We start from the raw sequence: 23,648 nt of genomic DNA on the forward strand, positions 1-23,648 counted from the left end.
GGGCAGCTTCTTCAGTGAGAAAGGGGACCAGTGCTGGACAAAACCAGGGTCAGAGGGGAGAGTGTGGAGGAACCAAGGCCACGGGAGCAGGCAGGGGGAAGCAGGCTGACATAGCACTTCTAGGGTCTCAGTTTCCCCATTTGACTACAAGACAGCGAAGTCTGCATCCTTCTTGATCCTACCCAGCAAGGCAGAGAGAGACACCTTGTGGGTGGTCCTCCTCCTAAGAAAGGGGTACCCCCACTCAAAGCCTGGGCCTGGGGCGGAGATTCTGGCCTCCCCGGCATCAGACAACCAGCTTCTTCCAGGGCCATTGCTTTATTTGTATTTTCTTCTCCATGTTGAAGACATTTTGTAACATATTTGAGCAGAAAGATTTTTTGTTTTCCCTTTTGCATACTTTAGCTTTTGTTTCTCATTATAACACGAAGACCAGAGAACACATGGTCTCGGTAAAACCTTCAAGAGAAAGAGGAACAGCGAGCCCTTGATTTCCCTCCTCGGGAACGTGCTGAGTAGCCACGGTGGAGGGCTCGTCTCCTTAGATCTGGGGGCACGAGCCTGCAGGAACTCCTGCGTTCATGAGCGCCTCTGTCTCTGTTGAGCACAACAGGACCCCACGTATACAGCGACCTGCTGGGTTGTTTTTCTCTCCACAGTATGTCTGGAGGATCTTTCCACTTGCGTCTGCGCACATCGGCTCATTCTCTTTAAGCGCCTGAGCGCTCGCATCTTGCCCATGTGCCTTGCTCATTCAGCTGGTCCCCCACCCCAGCAGCTCGTCACAGGGAGGGTGTTGCAACGCGCACCCTTGTTCACACAGCCACATGGACCGGCTTCTCAGGACAGAATGGGCCTTGCTGGACCCTGCTGTATGCTTATTTTGGTTTTCGGCAGTCCGCAGAGCTTACAGCCATTTGGCAGTCCAGCCCATGGAGCACAAGCGTGCCTCTGCCCCACTGCCCCTCCCCTGCAGCCCCGTCCAATACCGTGGGAGTTCAGAGTCCAGGGAACAGGAAGCAAGGTTCTGGGGCATGTCCTCTTTCCTTTTGAACTGTCCCCTCCTTGCCTGGTGGGTTGGCGTGGCAGTCAGCCAAACAGCACAGTGACTAAAGGCCCCTGTCTCCGGGAGGAAGCGGAAACGGCAGAGCTGGTGATTGGGAAGCCGGAGGCTGGGCTCTATCGGGGTGGGACGGTCGACAAGGACACTGTTCTCCCTCTGGGGGAGAGGGCAGGCTCTGCCTGTGACAGGGGACCCTCCTGTCCCTGAGCTCCAGCATGGGCAGGATCAAGCACCAGTTATACGTGAGGCTTCTCTCCCCAATGCCTCCCTCCTTCCCAGACGGAAAGCGGAGCAGGGAACTTCTCAGCATGCTGACACACTCACCCCAGTGGGAAAATACTGTGCGTTCTTCTTTCTCTTTCATTCTTTCTCCCACACTGCCAGTTGGTTTTTACTACACAATTCACTTACTATAAGGCTAGTTTTTTTTTAAAAGATTTTATGTATTTATTTTTAGGGAGGGAAGGGAAGGAGACAGAGAGAGAGAGAGAGAGAAACATCAATGTGCGGTTGCTGGGAGTTAGGGCCTGCAACCCAGGAATGTACCCTGGCTGGGAATCGAACCTGGGACACTTTGGTTCCCAGCCCGCGCTCAATCCACTGAGCTACGCCAGCCAAGGCCTAGAAGGCTAATTTTTTTTAGCATAATTTCTGTAGCAAAAGAGCAGGACACCTAAGACACTCAGCCATTTTCACATCTACCTTCCTCCACGCAGTAAGAGCAGGGGTGCTGGTCACCGCAGATGGGCAGATGGGGCCCAGGGGCTGGGGGCGGGGCCTGGGCAACCGCATTCCAGGCCCAGTGTCACTAGGAAGCCTGGGTGTGCTTTTGCAGACTGACTTCCACAGGCACAGGGCCTGGGGCCACCATGCTTTCCCGGGCCCGTGAAAATATGTTCATTGCTTTTATTGATTGATTGTATTTATCTTTTAAAAGGCTTTTATATATTTATCTTCAGAGAGAGGGGAAGGGAAGGAGAAAGAGAGGGAGAGAAACGTTGATGTAAGAAGGAAACATCGATCAGTTGCCTCTCGTACGTGCCCCAACCGGTGACCGAATCCTCAACCCAGGCCTGTGCCCTGACTGGGAGTGAACCGGCGACCTTTCGATTGGTGGGACAATGCCCATCCAATGGAGCCACATCAGTCAGGGCAGTTGATTGCTTTCAAAATTAGGAAACCATGAACGTTTAGGCCAGAGAATATGCTTTAGTATATAATATTAATATCTTCACTATAGTACCAATGTAGTCATAAAATATATCTTTAATATCTTTTCTTACAAAAGCAAAAGTGCCCAGGCCCCACCAAAAGGCACAGTGTGGCTCTGGACTTCCTCTCCCAGCCTCGGTTTCCTCAGCTGCGGAGTGGAGATGGCAGAGGCCAGCCTGACCTTTGACCCCACCAGCAGTCATTCCTGCCACCTGGCCCCAGCTGCCTCGGCCCCCTCTTCTGTCCTCACTGGTCACGGGAACTCAGCGCCCTGCATTCTCCAGCAGCTGTGACTTTGCCGTCTCTGGCTCTCTGCTTAGAATGTCGTCAATGCATCAGATGCCACCTGTTCCGGGTGGCTGTCCCTGACCCCCCAGCGGGACAGGAGCCCACCTCCCAAAGCTGCAGAAGCCTTGCCTCGGCTCTCTCTCTGCCACCCTGAATAGTGCTCCTTCCTCGCACTGGCTCGGGGCTTTCGCTTACAGAGCGCCTTCCAGATCTGCAGTCACTTTTTACTCACAGGGAACACAGACAGGGGGCGGGGGGTGGGGGGGTGCGGGCGCAGAGATGGAGAAGCGCCCTGCCCAGGATCTCACACCGCAAGTGAGGACCAGAGCCAGGGGGCTCCCGACTCCGGCCCAGTGCTCCTCTGTCTCTCATTCTGGCATCAGCTTTCCCATTGGTACAATAGTCTTGGGACTTGGTTTTCCCATCTGTAAAATGGGGCTTTCACGGATCCCAACCACACAGGGCTTTTGTGGCAAATAAGCAAGTTAATATATGCCACACACTTATCACAAATCCTGGCACTTTATCTAAAAAATGTTGGCTAAAGCCCGCAGCCAGCCATTGCTGTCACTAACCGGTAACACCTTATGTCATTGATATGGGATTATTTGTTAATGATCAGTTTTCCAGATTAAAAGATAGGAAAGCCTCTGAGGCGCCGACCTGGGCCCGGGGAGGCGGCACCCCAGCTGCCATGTCTGCAGGGACCCTGGGCCTCGCCAGACCCAAAGCTGAGGCCCCTTCCTTCCTACCCACAGCGGACGCTGTGTACCTGGACTCGGAGGAGGAGCGGCAGGAGTACGTCCTCTCCCAGCAGGGCTTCATCTACCAGGGCTCGGCCAAGTTCATCAAAGGCATACCCTGGAACTTTGGGCAGGTAAGGCCCCTCCCTGCCCCTCCCAGCCATCTCGGACCCACTGTGTGCCCGGCCCTGGGTCTGAGGCAGTTAAGCTGCAAAGGTGTGATTGGGTCCCAGAGTCACCCGCCCCATGCTGTCAGGATTCAAGCCTCCTGAAATGGCTGGAGGCTCAGAGAGAGACCAGCCTGGCCTGAAGTCACATAGCAGAGGGTTGCCTTACCTACCGTGGAAGCCACAGCCCTGGATATTTAAGGTGAGGAAGAATTAGGAGAGCCTTTAGGAGTCATGGGCAGGCAGTCACTCCAGGAGGGAAAAGGGGGCATTCAAGCCCATATATCAAACTAATAGGCAGCACTTGCAGAGTGTTTACTGGGTGCAGGCATGTGCTGAGAGGGGGTTTTAAACATTATAGAGATCAGTGGGGCTCAAACTTGAATATACATCAGAATCACTGGAAAAAGCGTGTAAAACACAAATCACTGCACTCATCCCTAGTTTCTGGTTCAGTAGATCTGGGTGTGGGCTGAGAATCTGCAGTTTTAACAAGTTCCCAGATGATGGTGATGCTTCTGATCCAGTGTCCATACTTTGGGAACCACTGGTCTAGATGTATCAGCCAGCTACTGCTGAATAACAAACAAGCCCAAACCTTAGAGGCTTAAAACAACAATCCTTCATTATTTCTCAGGAACCTCTGGGTCAGCCAGGGCATGGCTCTCTCGGCCAGGCTTGTCTGACCTCAGCTGGGTGGCTGGCTGTTCTCTGTCTCATATTGTTCCTCATCCTCCTGCAGGCCAGCCTGGGCTGGTTGTCCCCTACCACCCAGCCTCCCTTAAATAAATTCTTAAGACACTGCTGAGAAAAGTCATGAAGCAAGAACCGTCTCGCCCCTGCCCCCTCAACTTTCTGATGTGAAGGAAGGAAATAACTATCAACAGTGGTCAGGGCAGTTCCTGAAACAGGCACCGTCTGAGCTGGGTGCATGACCTCCCAGGCAAAGGGCACTGCATGGGCCAAAGCTTAGAGAGGGGACAGTCATGCCTAAGAAGCACATTGTAGTTCAGGGAGCACCATGTCTGTGAAGGAGCCCCAGGAGATAAAGCGGGAGAAGTCGGCAGTGTTCAGATTGTAAACTGGCCTTAATGCCAGGCTGATGGCAATAGGGAGCCACAGAAGGAAGGGTTCAAGCCATGGAGGGAGACCTATGATGGGGTCTGGTTTGGGACAAGACCACAGAGATGGGGAGCCAGGGGCAGCTGGGAGAGCCTTTGAACATGACAGATGGAGGTGACAAGGACAGGGCCCTACTTTTGATAAAGGTAACCACTGAGTGGCAGGGATGGAAAGGTGGGAGCCACGCAGAGAGTGGCAGGAAGAGCATTCCAAGCAAAGGCTGCAATAGCACGTGCAAAGTCCCTGAGGGCAGAGCGAGGGTCGGGGAGCGTGGTGCAAGATGAGGCCAGAGGCGGGGTGTCCCTGGGCACAGACCATGGAGCGCCTCCTAGGCCACAGGGCAGTCCGGACTTTACTCTGAGTGTGGAGGAAACAGGCGAGTGATGAGATTAGATTTCTCTATAATCCATGTGGGTTCCAACCAGAGCAGTGTGAGGGGCTGGGTGGGGGAGGAGGCGACATTCCTCCACTCTGCAGGGTAAGTCAGGCTTTAGGGGAAGTGGGAGATTTGGCTGAGCAGAAGGGGGAAGGGGCACTGGCAGGGCCCGAGGTGACTGAGGGCAGGGAAGCCCCTGGGACACTGCACTGCCCACTCTGTGGTCTCCAAATTTCCAGGACCCCCCAGCCGGGCCCTAGATGCAGACGTACCCCCTTTTCCTTTCTCACATGCTAGGTCTTTGTCCCACTCCCACCTACCTCCTGGGCCAGGAGGTGCTGGCATCAAAGAGATGGGGCCGACCAAGCCTGAAGCTCCCAGTCCGTGTGAGACAGAGCAGAGAGGCCCTATAGCTGCTGGGCTTCCTGGCAGGCTTCCTGGAGGAGGTGATGCCTCCCTCCCCTCATCCTCCTCTTGTTTCCTCTGAATGCAGTTTGAAGGTGATATCCTGGACATCTGCTTGACGCTCCTGGATGTCAACCCCAAGTTCCAAAAGGATAGCGGCCGTGACTGCTGCCGCCGCAGCAGCCCCATCTACGTGTGCCGGGTGGTGAGCGCCATGGTGAGTGGCGAGGCCCAGCCCAGGGGCCCATGAGAGGGAGCAGTAGGGGTATTCAGGGGATGGTTAAGTCTCAGCTAAGAGAGCTTGTATTTAGAAAGACAAGATTTACCCAAATGAAGATAATGACATGTGATTCCTCAAAGCCATTTGTTCGTTCGTTCATTCATTCAGCAGATATTCATTAAGTGCCACTATGTCCTGTGCACTGGGGACACAGCCTGTTGTAAGACATGTGTTGGGCTAACTTCCTAGAGCTCATGCACTGGTGGGAGGGAGGGCGGAGACAGACATGAGCCGAAATGTCGTGTGAACGAGTGCAGAGTCATAAATAATGATGCAGACACAGAAGGAGCCCAGCTGTGTGGGCATCTGACCGCAGGGCCCAACCACAGAGAAGGCTGGGGACCTCCCTAAGCTGCTCTAACAACTAGGAGGAGGAGAACATTCCAGGCGGAGCGTGCAGGGCGCAGCCTGTGCAAAGGCCCTGAGGAGGGGCTCACTGTGGCGGGCTTGAGGAGCAGAGGGGAGGCCAGGGTGGTGGTGCACAGTGCGGAGAGGGAGCAGGGTGAGAGTGGGGCTGCGGAAGTGGGCAGGGGCCAGACCACTCTGCGGGCCGTGGTCAGAAGGCTGGGTTCTATTCTCGAGGGAGGAGGGATTGGGGGAATCACACAATCCGGGCAGGGGACAAAACTGGCCTTTGGGTCGCTCAGGTCACTCGGGGTCACAGACAAATCCTCATCTCCAGCGTCACCTCTTCACCTCCTCCCTCCCCCTTCTGTTTCCTGGCCCCGGGCTTCAGTCCCACCCCTCTCCGATGCGCCACAGTCTGTCACTCCTCGGTACCTTGCACCTGCTGTTCCCCCCCCCCCCGAAACTCCCTTCCCTGCCTTTTACGCCCTGCCACACTGGTTCTCAGCCTGGCACAGCTGCCACCCTCACCCTGACTCGGTCCCCCTGATGCCCTGCTGGTTGCAGGTCAACTGCAACGATGACCAGGGAGTGCTGTTGGGACGCTGGGACCAAAACTACGCGGATGGCGTCAGCCCCATGTTCTGGATCGGCAGTGTGGACATTCTACGGCGCTGGAAGAAGTACGGCCTGCAGAAGGTCAAGTACGGCCAGTGCTGGGTCTTTGCTGCCGTGGCCTGCACAGGTAGGTGGGCTGCACACTGGGATGTGGGGAGGACCTGGAACCTTCCCTCTGCTCCTAGAACCCCACAGGGGGGCACTGAGAGCCCCAGAGTGGGATGTGCTGGGGACGTCGTTTGGGAGGCAGCGCGGCCTCGGGGTTGGGAATACGGACTTCAGAGCCAGGCGCACCTGAGTTAAAAGCCCCCATTTTTGCACTCACTTGCTGTGCGACCTTGAGCAAATGACTTCTTTCTGAACCTCCGTTTCCTCATCTGTAAGAGGAAAACAACAGGACCTACCTCCCGGGGAGGGGGGGTGACATACAGCCGCTCAGCACAGAACTTGGCCGGTGCTGGTCTCGCTAGGTATGACTTCTTAATAACTCGACAATAATAATACCTCCACCAACGTTGAGGGAGCGAGCACACTTTTGAAAATGCAGAGAAGGAAAAAATAAAGCAATTTAAAACCAAAAAATAGAAAAATAATTGCTAAAAATATTGAAAATTGGAGCCCAGAAGAAGGTTGGAGGTTGTTCTGAGGCTGCCGGTGGTGCCCGCGAGCACGGGCTGGCGTCCCAGGCTGCAGGGAACCGGGGAGCTGGAGTCCAGGCCTGCGTGCAGGCCCCGGCTCAGCGTCTTCCCATCTGCATGTTCTTGAGCGAATCACTTACCACCTCCGAGCCTCAGTCCTGTTATACATAAAATGGGCATGACAGTGCCTTCACCCTGCACGGGTGGCTGTAAAGGTTAAATGAGTTAACATGTGTGAAATGTTTAAAATGATCTCAGATGCATGACAGCAAATGCCCAGGTAGTGCAGCTGCCTATTAGTACTATTATCACTAATATCACTATTATCGGGCGGAGGAAATCTAGCAGGCTGATCTCAGGTTTCTAGTTTTGCTGACTCTGGGACCAGTGCTCAGGCCCAGAAAAGGGTCCCCAGAAGCCTCAGCACCGTCTCCCACGCTGGTAGGCTGGGTGGGGACAGCCTGGCACCAGTCCCCAGCTGGACGGTCCCTGCTGTTCCTTCCTCATCACCACCACACCATGACCGTCTGCGCCCTGGTGACCTCTGGGTTCCTCTTTCTCGTGGACACTCCCCTGTCCTAGACCCTTTCTTCTGAGAGGCCCAAAACACATCTGGTCAGCGAACCCCATGGGCTTCCTGAAGAAACACCCCCATCCGTGGTTTGGGTCTCCAAGCTCTCCTGCAGCAGCTGCCTTTGTCACCCTAGGCTGTGACCGCTTGCAGGTTTAGCTGTGGGTCCTGCCCTTGACCGTCCTCTGTCCCCATGGCCAAGGCTGACTCAGGTCCTTGCAGCCTCCTCCCAGGCATGGTACGTCATGGAGCCAGGGAAAACTTCGGCAAACCAGGGGCTGCCTGACTCCCTTGGTCCCAGCGTTTCTTTGGGAAGCCAAATGGTGGACTGGCCCACGGGCGCTGGAGTCGGACTGCCTGGTCTGATCTCCGCCCCGCCTCCAACCCCTGGGTGAAGATGGGCAAGAGAACTGGCATCTCCAAGCCTCAGTTTCCTCATCTGTAGGATGGAGACGGTAGTGACTGAGCTTCACAGGCTTGTGGGCCCCAGGGAGATGGGCCTTAGCACCGTCTGTGGCTCAGGGTAGGTTCCGGTTGGGGGTTCTCAGGGGAAGCTGTGCTTCCTCGGCTGGATCCCGGAGCACTCTCTCAGCGCCTGCGAGCTGGCCAGCACTGCCTGGACGAGACGTTTGCAGCACTGGGCTCCATGGCACTCTTAGCCGGTCCACCCTGGCCCTGGGCAGAGAGACTGCCCACGCCCAGCGACTCTGAATCATCACACCGTCCTGACAAGCTGCTAATATTAGCTCCTCCAAGAGGAGGAAATGGGGGCTCAGAGAGGGGAAGTGGCTTGTCCAGGGTCACACAGCTGGTGAGTGGCACGGCTGGGCTTGGCACCAGGTGTGCTGAGGATGAGGCTTTCTAGGATACCATCCCTGGGGACAGGAGTGATGCCTTGCTCCTTGGGCAGTGGGGACAGGAGTCTGGTGGCACAGGGGGGGGCGGGGCCAGCAAGGCCTAAGGTTGGGACACCAGCCCTCACTCAGGGCAGCAGCGAGCCTGGCCTCTGCCCAGGCCTCAGGGCACAGGAACCAGGCAAGAGGTGGAGATTCAAAGCTGCTCCCCTCCCTCCTCCCGGCGCCCGCACACCTGGCCAGGGGCCAAGGCCATCTGGGAAGCTCTTGTCCTGGTTGATGGTGGGCAAAGGTCACATCCCCGCCCCTCCTCCAGACTCAGCCACTCAGCCTCAAAACTAAAAGTAAAACAAAAGCCCTGTAGGTTACCATTGGCAGGGCTTTTTTGTTTCACTTCTTTTTTTTTTTTTTTAGATATTTACATTCCTTGTCCTATCCTTAGAGTATGCTACTCTTACAACATATAATAACTAAAAAGCACACAAAAAATGAGGAAGCAAAAACCCTCATGCTTCTACCTGTCGGGGTCACCCGGCACCGCCCTTCAGGAAGGCTCGCACCTGGGTTGTCCCCCCCTGTCTGCTGATGCCAGTGCCCGCAACCTCCGTGTGCTCTGGCGGAAATGCGGGACCCTCCGCGTCCACGGTGTGTCCCGACAGGTCTGACCGTGCGGCACCTGTACCCTGACCCCATTTTAGAGAAGAGGAAACAAGGCCCAGAGAGGTGACGGGACTGGCCCCAGGTCACACAGCCGGAGGCAGCCAGGGCTTGACGGGACGGTCTCCTGACCTCTGTTTCCTCTTCCGCCTGTTTCACCGCTCACTCCCCGCTCAGAATCTCTATCATTCCTTCATGCCCTCCCTTTCTCTTCCTCGCTCTACGTCACCCACACCTTCATCCCATTTGACAAAATAGTCCGTGCCAGGCCCATGCTGGGCTCCGGGGATGAGAAATAAGACCGATCCTTCACAAGCCAGTGCTTTGAGAATGAGGATGAGTCCCCAGACTTGGCATGAGTGCAAACGATGGGGCAAGTTAAACCTGGTGGGCTGGCTTTCGGGTGGCGGGAACAGCACCTGCCGATGCCCCTGTGGCTGGTGGGAGTGCGGAGTGCTGGAGGAGCAGCAAGGAGGCCAAGGGGGCTGAAGCAAAGTGTGCGGGAGGCAGCCAGGTGCCAGACCCTGTGAGGCCAAGGGACCACAGCTGGAGGTCCGGCCTCCATGAGGAGTGATGGATGGCTTAGCAGAAGCTTGTTGATGTCAATTTGCATTTTAGAGTCGTGTTCTATCAGCTGTGATATGAGGGGGACAGACTGGACATGGGGTGACTAGCAAGGTGGGCACCGTTGCCCAGATAGAGGATGGCACACCCCCGCGCCACCTGGACCGAGGGCACAGTGTTCAGTGGGGTGCAGACGCGCACGTGGGGGGCAGATGTCTTCAGGCGCTCAGCCCCGCCTCTGACTCCCCTCCCCGTCATGTTCCCCCCTCTCCTCCTAGTGCTGCGGTGCTTGGGCATCCCCACTCGCGTCGTGACCAACTTCAACTCGGCCCACGACCAGAACAGCAACCTGCTCATCGAGTACTTCCGCAACGAGTCTGGGGAGCTCGAGAGCAGCAAGAGCGAGATGATCTGGTGAGGTGGGGCCCAGGGCTGGGGGCCAGGGCCCCGCGGTGTCCTGGGAAGGACCCCGAGGAGGGAGGACTTCTCAGAGGCAGTCGCGTCTGAATTGGGTTTAAAAGTTGAACGCTGTTTGGACAAGGGGAAACAGGGCTTGGGAAGGGCGGGGGAACAGCGCGCACAAAGGCCAAGAGGAGGGAAAGCCAACGGCAACGTTGCTGGGAGTCTGGAATGCCAGGACAGGGGGTCCGAGCTTTCAAAGGCAGCGGCTCTCACCCCACCGAAGGCGTCCAACTGGGAGAGGGACATGCCAATGACCTTGGAGGGGGTCTGGAGGGAAAGGTTGGAGGTGGGGACTGGGGTTTGGTCCAGGTGGCTGGTGCTGAGGCCTGCCCCAAGGCAGAGCCTGTTTTCCAGAGGCTGGAAAAGAAGGGATGGAGCGAGAAACTAGGAGGTCACCTCAACTGAACTTGAGGAGCCACTGAAAGGGGAGGGAGGGGGAGGAAAGGAATCGAGAATGACTCTCAGCACAGGATGAGCGCCTGGCTAGGGTCCAGAGAGAGAGGAGCCAAGAGCAGTGTCAGGGAGCCATGCTGGGCTCAGGTCAGGACATGCCAGTGCGGACTGCCCTGAGGGGAGGTGACTGGAAGTTTGCGGGCAAGTCCTGGCCAACGTCCCCTTGCATTTCCCAACAGGAACTTCCACTGCTGGGTGGAGTCATGGATGACCAGGCCGGACCTGAAGCCAGAGTATGAGGGATGGCAGGCCCTGGACCCCACGCCCCAGGAGAAGAGTGAAGGTGGGTAGGTGTGTCCCCATTACCTAGATGAGGAGACTGAGGCTCAGAGAGCACTCACCCAGAGTCCCTCAGCCGGAGAGCACAGAGCTGGCATTCTAAGCCAGGTCTGGCTGGCGCCAAACATCATCGGCTGGTCTGCTCGAGGGTGGGGGACCCCACCGGTGTTTGACGATATGCTGGTTTATCATTTGAGAAGTCACTCATGCTCACTGCAGAAAACAGAAAATACGGAGAAGCATAAAGAAAACATCAAAGAGCAACTCTGTCCTCTCCCGTGAAAAGAAGTATCATGCACACTCACTCACAGCTTCCAGTATTTCCCCACTGTGTACTCTCTGTATATGTGCGCGCAGGTGAGCGAGAACAAGGCAAAACTGGTGAAGCCAAAGGGTCCTTTCTCCAAATGTTTTTAAATTCATAGACTCCCATACCTAGGCTTTACAAAGTAAGCCGATTGCACTGAAATATAGCTATCAAAAATATTTAAAAATAAATTTGAAATATAATAACACATACTGCCCATAACAAGATCTAGTGATAGAATTAATACATTTGATAACTTGGGGCAGAGATGAGCACACGTGGTGTCTCCGGATACGTGGGGCCACTCTAAAGTGATATGAAAATATCTGGTTTTTACGGGCGACGACTCATAAGAGCACCTAAGATTACGGCTCGTCTGCTTTCACAATCCAAGGAAGTGCTACCCGAGTACAGTGAAAACCAAGATGCCCTGTTGTTTCCCATGCAAGCTCATGGGCCCCTGAGTTCTATTTGCTGCCCCTTAGGGGTCCGTGGACCCCGGGTTAAGAGCTCTGGCTGCACGTGGCCTTTTATGCTGGCTTTGTCACTTTTCCATGTGCCATCCACATGTCTCCATCGGCTAGTGTTCTGTGACTTGAATTTTAATTTCAGGTTACTGGGTTCCCTCAAATGGATACAGTGTAAGGTAGTTACCCAGCCTCTGGTCCTCAACTTCCAAATCCGTGAGCAGCTGGAGGCAGTGGTAAACCACACAGAGGTAGTCGGCAGTGGCCCGTGTGTTGCACCAGACAGATGCCCAGCTTCCTCAAATACCGCCGGCTGCTTGCCTCTCTCAGCTCCTTAGGGTGCTTTGGGATGTTCTTCTATTTTATTTATTGCTTACATAGCATCTAGGGTGTGCCGATCCTCATTAGGTAGGAACAAATACCATCCCCACGTGAAACCAAGACTCAGAGAGGTTAAGTAACTACCGCAACATCACACAGCTAGTAAGAGCTGTGACTCGCACCCTAAAAGCTGGGCTCCAGCGTCTTCATCCTTAGTTCTTACCCTCTGCTGCCTTCCTAGCAGTGGAGTCCCTGAGCCAAAGGGCTTTATCCTCTGGAGAATTTCTGCCACGTGTGCCTGAATCTCGGAAGGTTTTGGAGGGTGCCACCCTACCCTCACCCCAGACCCATGTCTCCTTCCTCCTTCCCCCAACCAGGGACATACTGCTGTGGCCCAGTTCCCGTTCGTGCCATCAAGGAGGGCGACCTGAGTGTCAAGTACGACGCACCCTTTGTCTTTGCTGAGGTCAACGCCGACGTGGTGGACTGGATCCAGCAGAAGGATGGGACCATGCACAAGTCCGTCAACCACCGAATCGTGGGGCTGAAGATCAGCACAAAGAGAGTGGGCCGCGACGAACGGGAGGACATTACCCACACCTATAAGTACCCAGAGGGTAGGTGCCCGGCGCCTCCAGCACTGCTGTGCTGAGCAGCCGCCAGTTTCCCCAGCCCTGTGTGTGTGTGTTATTTGGCCGCCTGAGTTCAAGAATGACCTGTGGGTTCCTCTCCATTCTCAGAAACTCCTTAGAAACAGGTGCAAACTTACCAAAGGATTATTAGAGGATTATTATTAGAGGATTATTTGTTTAGGAAAAGGATTCCACGTTCCACAAAGGATTCCATTGGGTCTGTAAGCTTTACTTTTTTTTTTGGTTGGTTTGACTCAATAAACCTGCAGGGAATGGCTGCTGAAGAGGAGAGGCGTGGATGCTGGCAGAAAGGTCAGTGATGTCCGCGCCGTGTGCTAACAGCACTTACCAGCTGTGGCGCCTACAACTGGAGATGAGTAGTAATTCCATCCTTTGTTATTGCAACATGTTTGCACCAGAGAGGCTGGGAGATGCGGATGGGATGTAGAAGAGAGGTTCCTGGGGCTCCATCACATGTGTTTGGGCGGTATTTCTCCTACAGCCGGGGGCCCGTGTGAAGGAGGATGGGGAGGGGTTCAATGAAAGAGAAATGGACCAGGAGAAATTTCAAGATAAGATGGGTTCGATCAGACACAAAGATGAGGCTTCTTTCTGTTACCCATGCTAAATCGGTAGGGGGGAGAAAAGATGTAGCTTATTTTAAAAATTGGATTTGAGCACATCTGACAGCCAGTCCCAACACGATAGATATTTTCTAAGCATCTACTGAATGCCAAGCGCAGCTGGGCTCACTGAGATGACTGAGAAACCACAGCCCCACCCACATCTGACCCCCACTGATCTCCCAGAGCTGGCTGGGGGCTAGGGATTAAGTGGCCGTGCTTTCGTTGTAAAGGATAACGCGGAAGGAAAAGATGCTTTCCTTGGCCTCTGAAAGGCTTAGAGCTGATGGTTTGACAGAAGGAGTAAATATGAACCCAATAACACCTGGGGGGCAGGAAGTGAAAGGCGCATAGGGGAGAGGTAAACAGAGCATAAAGGAGGGGCTGGAGTCACTCCCGCGGCTGAGCTCCACAGGCAGGGAGCCGAGGGAAAGGGATTCTGGGAGAAGTCATCCCCCTGGGCAAAGGCCTGCAGGTGAGAAAGTTCGCATTGTCTTGGTGCTTACTAAGCGCCCAGCACTGTGGTAGGCTGAAGGGTATGAAATGAAGGAAAGTAAACAGTCTTAATCCTCAAGCAGCTCAAGAGGGTAACCACAAAAACAGAAACAAATTTGGTGAGCTAAATCACTGTAATGAGCAATCGGCAGCTGTGAAATTCCAGAAGACATTGTGACTGAGTCACCCCGCTATGGTGAGGCTGCTTATTTGGTTGGAGCGTCATCCTGTGCACCAAAAGGTTGTGGGTTCAATCCCCAGTCAGGGCTCATACCTAAGTCGTGGGTTTGATCCTTAGTCGGGGCAAATGCAGAAGGCAAATTATCATCAATGTTTTCTTTCTCTCTCTCTGAAATCAATAAAAACATATCCTCAGGTGAGGATTAAAAAAAAAGGAAGACTTCCTGGAGAAGGGGCCATTTTGGGCTGGGTCTTAAGGGATGCCTAGGAGTTCGCTTTGGAAAATAAAGAAAATATTCTTTCCTCCTCCTGACACAGAAGTGTAGAGAAGGCACTCCTTCGGGGCTGCTCTGAGTCACCAGGACTCTGAGAGGCCAGCTCTCTCGGCCCTGGCCCCGTTCGCGTTGGAACAGGTTCCAGCATGGAGACGCTCTCCCGCCTGTCCCCACAGGGTCCGAGGAGGAGAGGAAAGCCTTCCAGAAGGCCAACCACCTGAACAAGCTGGATAATAAAGAGGAGATGGGGGTGGCCATGCGGATCCGTGTGGCCCAGAGCATGAAAATGGGCAGCGACTTCAATGTCTTCGCCTACATCACTAACAGCACCGACCAGGACCACACATGCCGCCTCATGCTCTGTGCACGCACCGTCAGCTACAACGGCGTCCTGGGGCCCGTGTGCGGCGCGAACGACGTGCTGGATCTTTCCCTGGAGCCCTACTCCGGTAAGGCCCTGGTTCCCGGGTCAGTGATGGGCGCGGACAGAAGTGCTAGGTAGTGTCCTGAGCGCTTAGCCTGCACAGTTCACCTCCCAGACGCCTGCACGGCACGTACTCTTGGTCAGGCCCTGTCCTGCGCAGTTATAAATATCAACCCATTTAATTCTTGTAACAAAAGTGGGAGGCAGAGTCTTTTACTGCTTCCATTTTCCAAGTGAGATGGCCGAGCACAGAGAGGTTAAGTACCTTTCCCAAGGCCACACAGTTAGGATGTGACAGGACTGAGATCCGAACCTGTGCTCTTCGCAACTACCCTGTTTTGTTCCCTCTGGCGTTCTCGAGGCTCCTGACTGCTTTCCCAGATTCTCTTCCACTCTCTCCCAGCTAATTCTTCCCCTCGGGCTCCAGCAACTCTCCCACCCCCTTACCAGGGCCTCTGCCCTCCGGAGGTCCTCAGCCTCTGGGAAAAGACGCTCTAGACCACTGCCGCCCACAGAACCTTCTGCAACGTGAGTTGCGTGTCTGTGCTGCGTGGAGTGGGGGTGGTAGTTTTATGTGGCTCCTGGGCCATGTGGCTGGCGCAACTTCGGAACTGAAGCTCTCACTTCACTTACTTTGAACTGCTGCATGGGGTCAGAAGCTGCCACTTCGGACAGTGTCGGCATAAGAGTGATGGGAGGACCATCCGCCCTTTGCGGAGAGAAGGGTTTTCCTCCTAGCTCCGACCATCCCCTCACAGACAGCCCCACACCTGTCCTGGCCTCCCCGAGAGGCAGAACCCTCCCTTCGCTCCTTAGTACTGGGCTCTCCCCCATTTTGGGGTAACGTCCCCAGCCCTCAGCCCCAGGCAGAGCCTCTGTCGTTCAAACATCCTGGTCAGATGCCTGCACGGTCGTCTCCTTGGTTCCTCTTGTTGCCCAGCTTTGTCCCTGTGCCTGGTTATCTTCCTTAAACTAACCTGAGACCCTGAGAGGTGTTGTGGCCTCACGGAGGACGCTTAGTAAGGCAGCTCAGAGCCGTCTCCTGTGCCCCAGCAGCCCAGGCCCGCCTTCTGCGTGGGGGCAGAGGCACGAGGGGGGCAGGGGGATCACGGAGCTGGGAGAGGCCCCGGGAGCAGGGAGTGAGACACTGACTGTCCTCTGAGGGTCCTGACGGTTGTGCCACCTGGGCAGTGAGCTGCCTCCCTGAACCTCCGAGTCCCCATCAGACACAGGGGAGTCATGACCGGTCGGTGCGGGACTGTCCCATGGGGCAGAGGCTGGCACATGGGAACGAGTATTCCCACACACAGACCTGGTGGCAAGGCCCAGGCCGGAGCACTTTGTGTCTGCGAAGCTGTCAGCTCCCCACTCTAGCCTGCCAGCCCGAACGTTTCCGCTCCTTTATGACCTCGGCCTCGGCCTTGGCCCCACAGGCTAGCGTTGGGCCATCCAGTTCTGAAGGAGACCTGTCTGTGTTTCAGGCCAGGGGTCTGTGGTGCTGGCAGCACCACCTCCTTGTTTTGTCTTGGGCACCACGTGGGCACCCCTGGGGCCGCATGCCCAGAGCAGACACTCGGTCAGGGTCCCTGAGCAGGGGCCAACCCCTCAGTGACAGAGTCACTTGGCACCAGGGCTGAGGCCCCAACACTTACACCGTTGAAAGATGTTATTTGGGGGCCAGTCAGACTGGCTTTGAGTTTGGCCACTGCCACCTCCTACACGCATGACCGCGGGCAGCGTGGCGATGCTCCCTGAGCCTCACATGGGACTCCTCCACGCACTGGGGCGGCAGCAGCCCCACCTAGGGGCCCCTGTGAGGACTGAAGGAGGAGATGTGTGCTCAGGAGACCTCTGCAAAGTGTCACGTGGTACCTGGATGGGGCGGGACCTTCACTCCTCACTGAGCAGAAGAGCAAACAGGCCTGGGGCAGCTGAGAAGCCCCTTTGACCTTTCCTGACCACCCGCTGTGCCCGACAGCGGCCTCAGTGCTGGGCTCCATGGTGTGAGTCCCTACTAACCTTGATGGCAGAGAAAGGACCCAGCCTGGCCCAGGCCTAAGTGTCAGCTGTGGGGGAATGATCAAGACACCCAAGTTCTAGTCTGGGCAATTCTGTGGGCAGGCTGTGGGCTCCTGGCATTTCTCTTCTCCATCCCCGGCCTTGTGTTCCTCATTTGTACAAACCCTGGTTCGTCTTTGAGGAGCCCTTCCAGCCGCTTTGTTAGAATCCACAGGAGTCATTTCTTCTTGGGCTCAGCAGCACCTCAAAGGGAGGATGGGTCCTTCCTGGAGCGTGTGGCATGAAGCGAACTTCAGCCTGGGCTGGCGATGCCAGGACGGTCTCCTCCTGGGCCCCTGTGGAGCCCGCTTTGCCTCCCAGACACCGGTGGACCCCTGGAGCATTGTTCGGCCAGGCCTGTCCATGCTTCTCCTCTTCCCGAGGAAGTGTTCACAGCAGGAGAGGTCCCTCCTGCTCTGTCATCCACCCCCGAAGGGCACCGCCCGCAGGGAGAGGGCGGAGGTCCTGCGTGGTGTCCTCAGGCGGCCAGGCGGAGCTGGTCCGGGGGCCCTGGTATGGCCTCCAGGGGCAAGCTCAACCTGAGGCTGATTCGGCTGCCCTTGAAGATCACACACTTGGTTGAGCTGCCAGTTATTTTTCCATGATAAGATCTGGGGGATTTCCATGCACTCCCAGACAGGAAGCCAAGCAGGACAGAATCCAGTCACCCCCACCCCTGACCCCGGCCTCCTTGCGCTGCAGCTTCTCTCCCTCCTCCTTCCTGCCCCACGCTCACCCCTCCAGGTGGGCCACTGGGGATGCAGCCAATGTGGCCTTGGTGATCGCGCCTGCCCCCGGTGCCTTCCGGAGCAAGGCAGATCGCCTAAGGAATGATTGACTGCCGCACACCCCTTTCCTTCTCCCGGTCAGCATCTGGCCCGACATCAAGGCTGGGGTCCCTGGCGGGCAGAAAACAGCTCTCAGAGGTCCACCCCACCCTGGTTCGACCTTGTGGAAAGGTCACTAGTTGGGGCTATGCCCTCTGAGCTTCCAGGAGACAGCGTTTGCTTTCTTTCCTGTGGAGCTGGTCAGACTTTCCACTCTGCCCCACCAGGAATTTTCACTCCTTTTTGTCCCTTTTGGCAGCGGTTTGGGTTTTCTGCCCCCGGCGTCATCTGAACAGAGGTTGGGACAGATCTCCCCTGGGAACGAACAGCTAGAGGGCTGGGTACACCAACGCAGTCTTTTCCCAAGGTCGGGGTGTGCAGCCCCAGGGGGTCTGCCAAGGCCCAGACCTTGGCTCACAGTGAGAAAGGGACTCTGAAGTCTTCACGGGTGGGGGAAAGGCCTGGGACCTGCCCAGCCATTCACCGGCGGCGGGGTGAGCTCGAGCACGTTCCTTCCCCTCGCTGTGCCCGTGGAAATGTGGGGGATGGGTGGGGGGGTCTCAGTCACTAAATGTGCCTCCCTCACCCCTGCAGAGAAGAGCATCCCCTTTCCAATCCTCTACGAGAAGTACTGTGACTACCTGACAGAGTCGAACCTCATCAAGGTGCGAGGCCTCCTCATCCAGCAAACCGACAACAAGTACCTGCTGGCCGAGAGGGACATCTATCTGGAGAACCCGGAAATCAAGATCCGGGTAAGCAGAGGGCTGGGCAGGGCTGGGAGCAGGCCGGCCTCATGCACCTGCATCCCTGCACGCTCAGGCTCTTTGACACCTCAGGGGTCCTCAAACCCTGGCTTCATACAAGCACAGCATCGTGAAGCGATGAGTGACTTATGAGTGAATCCTAGAATCTCAGAATGGTAGGGTCATGGAAATGAGGGATTTTAGGGTAACAGATGCTTAAAAGCTAAACTCCTAAAGCTGGAGGCCCAGAGCCTGGGCCCTGGTGGGGCAGGTGGGGCGGACGCTGAGGCCTCACTGCCTGGCTTTGTGGCCAGGGGGCCCTGGGCATGTCGCTTTGCCCCTTATTGCCTCAGTTTGTTCATCTGTAAGGTAGGCGTTGTAAGGATTAAATGTGCATCCATAAGAAAAACAGAGCCCCATCCAGCGCATGGTAAGGGCTCAATAAAAGCTGACTATTGTCACTGTCATTGTCCTTGTCACAGTGATTCACTCTCAAGGAGCCGCAGCCCCAGAGCCCCCAGGGCAGCAGTTATAAATGAATGGTGCAGCTCAGAGCGGGAGGGAGTGAGCACGGTGCGCCAGTCTCCTGGGAGCTTGCACGTTCCTAGCTCAGCGATCCTTATGAGAACGCTACAGCCAGGCATTGCTCTCCCATGAAGAATCCAAGGCTCAGAGAGGGTAGTGACTTTCGGCGGGGTCACACAGTGAGGAAGGGGCTCCAAAGCCTGTGATCTTCGCACTCCAGACCCTAGAACACGGGAGGCACTATGCCTTCTTTGGGTTGTGTGGAGCCTCCCCCTGCTGCTCCATGGAGGAGGCCTGGGCTGGTGTCATCACCTGTTTTTTCAAGATGAGGAAACTGAGGTACAGAGGCATGGGGTGAGACTGGCAGAGTGGATGAGGCTTTGTTCAGCAAATATTGGGCCAAATCGCAACAGATACCGAGATGGTCCTGCGGGGATCCTGCCTGCTCTTGAGGGGCTCTGGTCCCCCTCCCTCAGTGCTACCCCTTACATCTGCCCTGTGCCCTGACCCAGATCCTGGGAGAGCCCAAGCAGAACCGCAAGCTGGTGGCTGAGGTGTCCATGCAGAACCCACTCACCGTGCCCCTGGGAGGCTGCGTCTTCACTGTGGAGGGAGCTGGCCTGACTGAGAAGCAGATGGCCGTGGAGCTGTAAGTGCTGGTCACTCCAGCTTGGGGGCCTGGGGCAGAGGGCAGATGCCCATGCAGGGACACCAAAACAAACTCCAACCCATGGCTCGTCATCTCGTCTGTCACACACACACCCACAAACCTGACTCTTATGCCCCAAGGTCCCCTTCTAAACACTTTCGGGGCAAAGTTCCCAACTTCTTATCCTCAGTATCCACACCACGCTAGCTGGGTTCCCTGCACGTGTCTCCATAAACCTAAACAATTACACATTCCATCACTAAGCACCGGCCCCCAACATACAGGCCTCACATAAATGTAAGCACAGCTTCCCTGAGTGTCTACACATGTGTCTTAGACACTTATCTATGGACATACACATATACGAGCATAGGCACATCTTATTTTTTACTGAATTATTGTCAGGTAAGTTACATACAATAAAGAACACAGATCACACAAGTACAACTCAATGCATGTTCATGCATGTGGGCACCTGAGCACACCCACTCTTACCCCAAGCACTCTGTGGGCTTCTCTTGTGTGTGTGAGTGCACACGCATGCACACACACAGGCCCCTCTACGCATAGTAGGGCAGATTGCCCAGGACCTGCCAGAGCAGTGAGCGCATCCATTCATTACTGTCATTTGCTATTACTGTCAGCATTAAGCCACACCCCGGTGGACACAGAGGTTCTGTGCTAAGTTCTCAGGAGTCACGGGTCGCCCCAGTCTGCCCCCATCATGGGGACCAGGCCTGGGCGTCTCCTCAGCCTCTTCCTCTCTCTCCACAGCCCAGACCCCGTGGAGGTGGGGGAGGAAGCCAAAGTCAGGGTGAACCTGCTGCCTTACCATGTGGGCCTCCACAAACTGGTGGTCAACTTCGAGAGTGACAAGCTAAAGGCCGTGAAGGGCTACCGGAATGTCATCATCGGCCCCCCTTAAGGGGCTCCCTTGCCCAGCCCCACCTCAGCCAGCTGAGAGCCCTCAACTTGACCGCTGATCTTTATCCCAAGCTAGTGAGGAAAATTTGCCCCTCCTTGGACCCCAGACCCATCTTGCCCCCTGAGCCTGGTTTCCTACCCCCCTACCTATGAGCAACGTTCTGTGCCTCCACAGAGGGAGCCCTGGCCTTGGTTGACTGGGCTTGGGATCAGGGAGAAGGGACCCAAGCCTGCCCCTCCAGCCCAGATACCACTTGGAAAGCAACGGATCACCACCTGCCATATTGTTTGATCTATTCCATAGCCCCTTTGAGGGGGAAAAAAAAAAAGACAAAGTGCCCACTGGCCGGATCAGGGGACTCAACACCCTGGTGTGTCCTGTACCCCTTCCCCAAGGGCCAGCACAGGTGGGGATGGGGAGGGTCCCAGGTATAGGCAGGCTTGAGCTTCTCCCACAGTCCCTTCCGCTCCTCACCATTGTGAAGCACCTACAATGGGCCAGGTGTATCCTGCACTTGCTGGTGCCCACGCGGCCACCAACCCTTTTAATCCATCGCCATGGGAAGCTGCAGGGTGGGAGCTGCTTTCTCAGTGAGGAGACTGAGCCTCGGAGAAAGGCGGTGGCCCGCCCTGCCCAGGTGGGCTTGCGGGTATTTGAAAGGCCGGGTCATATGAAGGCATGGGAACGGGGCACAGGCCTCCTGACTCCGAGTCCAGTGCCCTGCTCCTGACACCAGCCCTGACCTGAAAACACCAGCAAGACCCTCTGGGACCTGATCCGAAAGAACCCATTTGGGGTGAGGAAGTAGGAAAGGACTGGAAAGGGTCAGAGCCCCAAGTCCGGCCAGCCAGTGCCCTGTCCTCTCTGGGCTCTGGTGTCCTCACCGGTCAGTGCAGTGGCTGAACTGGCTCATCTCCAAGGGCCTCTGAGCTCTGCACACCTGATGCCTTGTAGGATCCAGCCTTGCACATGACAACAAGTCCTGCTCCCTGGTCTCACAGAGACGTAGGCCTCACACCCAGGATGTTTCTAAGAGTTAAACCAGGACCAGGCCCACTGTTCTGCCCCCAGCCCTAACCAGGACCCACACCTTCCTTCAGCCCCAGTTCCAGAGTCAAAGAGCCCCCGGGGCCCCTGTCCTACCCAGGAGCCTCCCCACCGCAATGCCTAGATTTCACAAGGGCCTTCGCTGCCTGTGCTGATCACTCACCAGCAAGGCCGGCCCCTCGGTCACCCCCTCTTCGCAGGACCAGGCCCTGGAAAACAGCTCAGGGAGCCCGTGAGTTGTCATCTCTGACTTGATCACCCACAGTCTCCACATGACCGGGCCTCCCTAAGCCTGGACGAGGGAGAGAGGGGGCATTCTCTATCTGTAGTGGGGTCACAGTCTCCAGGGCCCCCCAAAATGCAGAGAAGGCCTTGGAGAAAGTCACGCTGATGCATTTAGAACTTGCTGCTTTGCACAGGGAAGAATCACAAAATGAGCCACCACGCATACGTTCTATATAAATATTGCTCTGTTTTTCCATGATTTATAAATGCTTTTGAGTTCCACGCAGATAGCAGCTAGCCTTTTGAGCCACAGGAGCGAACACTGAAATAAAGAGTTTATTTTTCACATTCTAATGAGGTCTGGTCTGGTCTTTTTCATGCTTTTGAGGGGGGTGGGTGGGTGAGCTCATTCACACTGGGACAGGCCAGGTCTAAACTTGACTGACATTTCAAGGCTCTACACAGTCTGGCTCCCTCTCCAGCCTCTTTTCCAAACAAAACGTGTTTGGGCCACAGTGAACTTCCTGTATCTCTCCAAACACCCCGTGTGTTTGCCAACTTCTTAGCTTCTGCATGGGTAGTACCCTGAACCTAGAGTGCCCTTCCTCTTCCTTACCCATCTTGTGAGCTCCTACTCATCCTATGCAGCTTAACAGGAAAGTCACCTCTTCTGTGAAGCCTTCCCAGATTTCTTCTCAAGCCCCCAGAGCCCCAAGACATGGACCAACTCAAACATTTATCTGAGAATTTTAATTCCATGTTGGTGTATCTCTCCCCCTCACCATTCCATCTGAAGTCCTTAAGGGTGGGGACCAAGTGTCACTTAAATAGACACTAATAAATGCTAAATTGGTAAATCAAAGTGTTTGAACTCAGCTCTCATAAAACCAGTACTGTCCAAAAGAAATATAACACATGCTACAAATGTAAGCCATATATGTCATTAAGATTTTTTTTAGCAGCCACATTAAAAAGAGTAAAAAGGAACAGGTGAAACACATTTCAATGTATTTTATGTAATCTAATATGTCCAAAATATTGTCATTTCAACACGTAATCAATATAAAAATTATTAGTGAGAGACTTCACATTCTTATTTTCACACTAGGTCTTTGAAGTGTGGTGCATATTTCACACTGACAGCCCATCTCAGTTCGGAGAGCTGCATTTCAAGTGCTCACGCCTATACACTTCTTATTTTTCACTTTATTATTGTAGTATGAGTTGCATACAGTAAAGAACACAAATCACTCACGTGCAGCTGGACAGCTGTGGGCGGCTCCTGGCCACCGTGTGGGGTGGGACCATGTCTAGACTGGGGTTCCAGAATTACAGGAACTCGGTCATTCACCTCGCCCCACCCCCCCAACTGATGAGGCGCTGATAATGCTCCTGGATTAAACAATAATGGAAGACAGTCTCTGGCCCTCGGGAAACTAGTGTTAAAAGACATGATGAGCACCTGAAAAATAAATCTAAACGAACACCCATCATCATGTTATCTGGGGGCTGCATCCTTCTGTTCCTTGAACCCTACATTCTGGGTCTGGCCTGGATTGCCCAAACAGTCTACCGGTTAGTAACCCGCTGGAAAACGGAAACCACGGGACTTTTTCAGGCAGAGACTGAGTTCATAAGGGAAGTTGATTCCAGAGGCATGTGAAAGAGCAGATGGGGGAATGTGACCCAGCAATCAAGCAGGACATGCCCCCCTGGCCAGGCAGGAGCCCATGAGCTCGTCTGCAGCACCCACCTGCTGGGGGCGCTGTCACTGCAGCCCTGGAACCACAAAGCCTGCTGGGATGGCAGGGCCAGCTGGAGTCGG

General features: G+C 55.2%; 1 protein-coding gene across 1 annotated transcript in view; it reads left to right on the forward strand.

The window, feature by feature from the left end:
- TGM2 (transglutaminase 2) overlaps positions 1 to 22,177 on the forward strand; it is a 31,340-nt gene extending 9,163 nt beyond the window's left edge. The window contains exons 4-13 of the mRNA XM_045833265.1: positions 3,322 to 3,440; positions 5,465 to 5,593; positions 6,569 to 6,746; positions 10,182 to 10,317; positions 10,998 to 11,101; positions 12,570 to 12,809; positions 14,574 to 14,846; positions 18,301 to 18,461; positions 19,490 to 19,626; positions 20,401 to 22,177. Of these exons, the coding sequence (XP_045689221.1) occupies positions 3,322 to 3,440; positions 5,465 to 5,593; positions 6,569 to 6,746; positions 10,182 to 10,317; positions 10,998 to 11,101; positions 12,570 to 12,809; positions 14,574 to 14,846; positions 18,301 to 18,461; positions 19,490 to 19,626; positions 20,401 to 20,551 (1,628 nt within the window). The 3' untranslated portion in view covers positions 20,552 to 22,177. The remainder of the gene's footprint in view (positions 1 to 3,321; positions 3,441 to 5,464; positions 5,594 to 6,568; positions 6,747 to 10,181; positions 10,318 to 10,997; positions 11,102 to 12,569; positions 12,810 to 14,573; positions 14,847 to 18,300; positions 18,462 to 19,489; positions 19,627 to 20,400) is intronic.
- Positions 22,178 to 23,648: the final 1,471 nt, after the last annotated feature.

This window comes from Phyllostomus hastatus, unplaced genomic scaffold, assembly GCF_019186645.2.
Source record: "Phyllostomus hastatus isolate PE091 unplaced genomic scaffold, TTU_PhHast_1.1 phas_contig_17, whole genome shotgun sequence".
Classification (NCBI taxonomy): domain Eukaryota; kingdom Metazoa; phylum Chordata; class Mammalia; order Chiroptera; family Phyllostomidae; genus Phyllostomus; species Phyllostomus hastatus.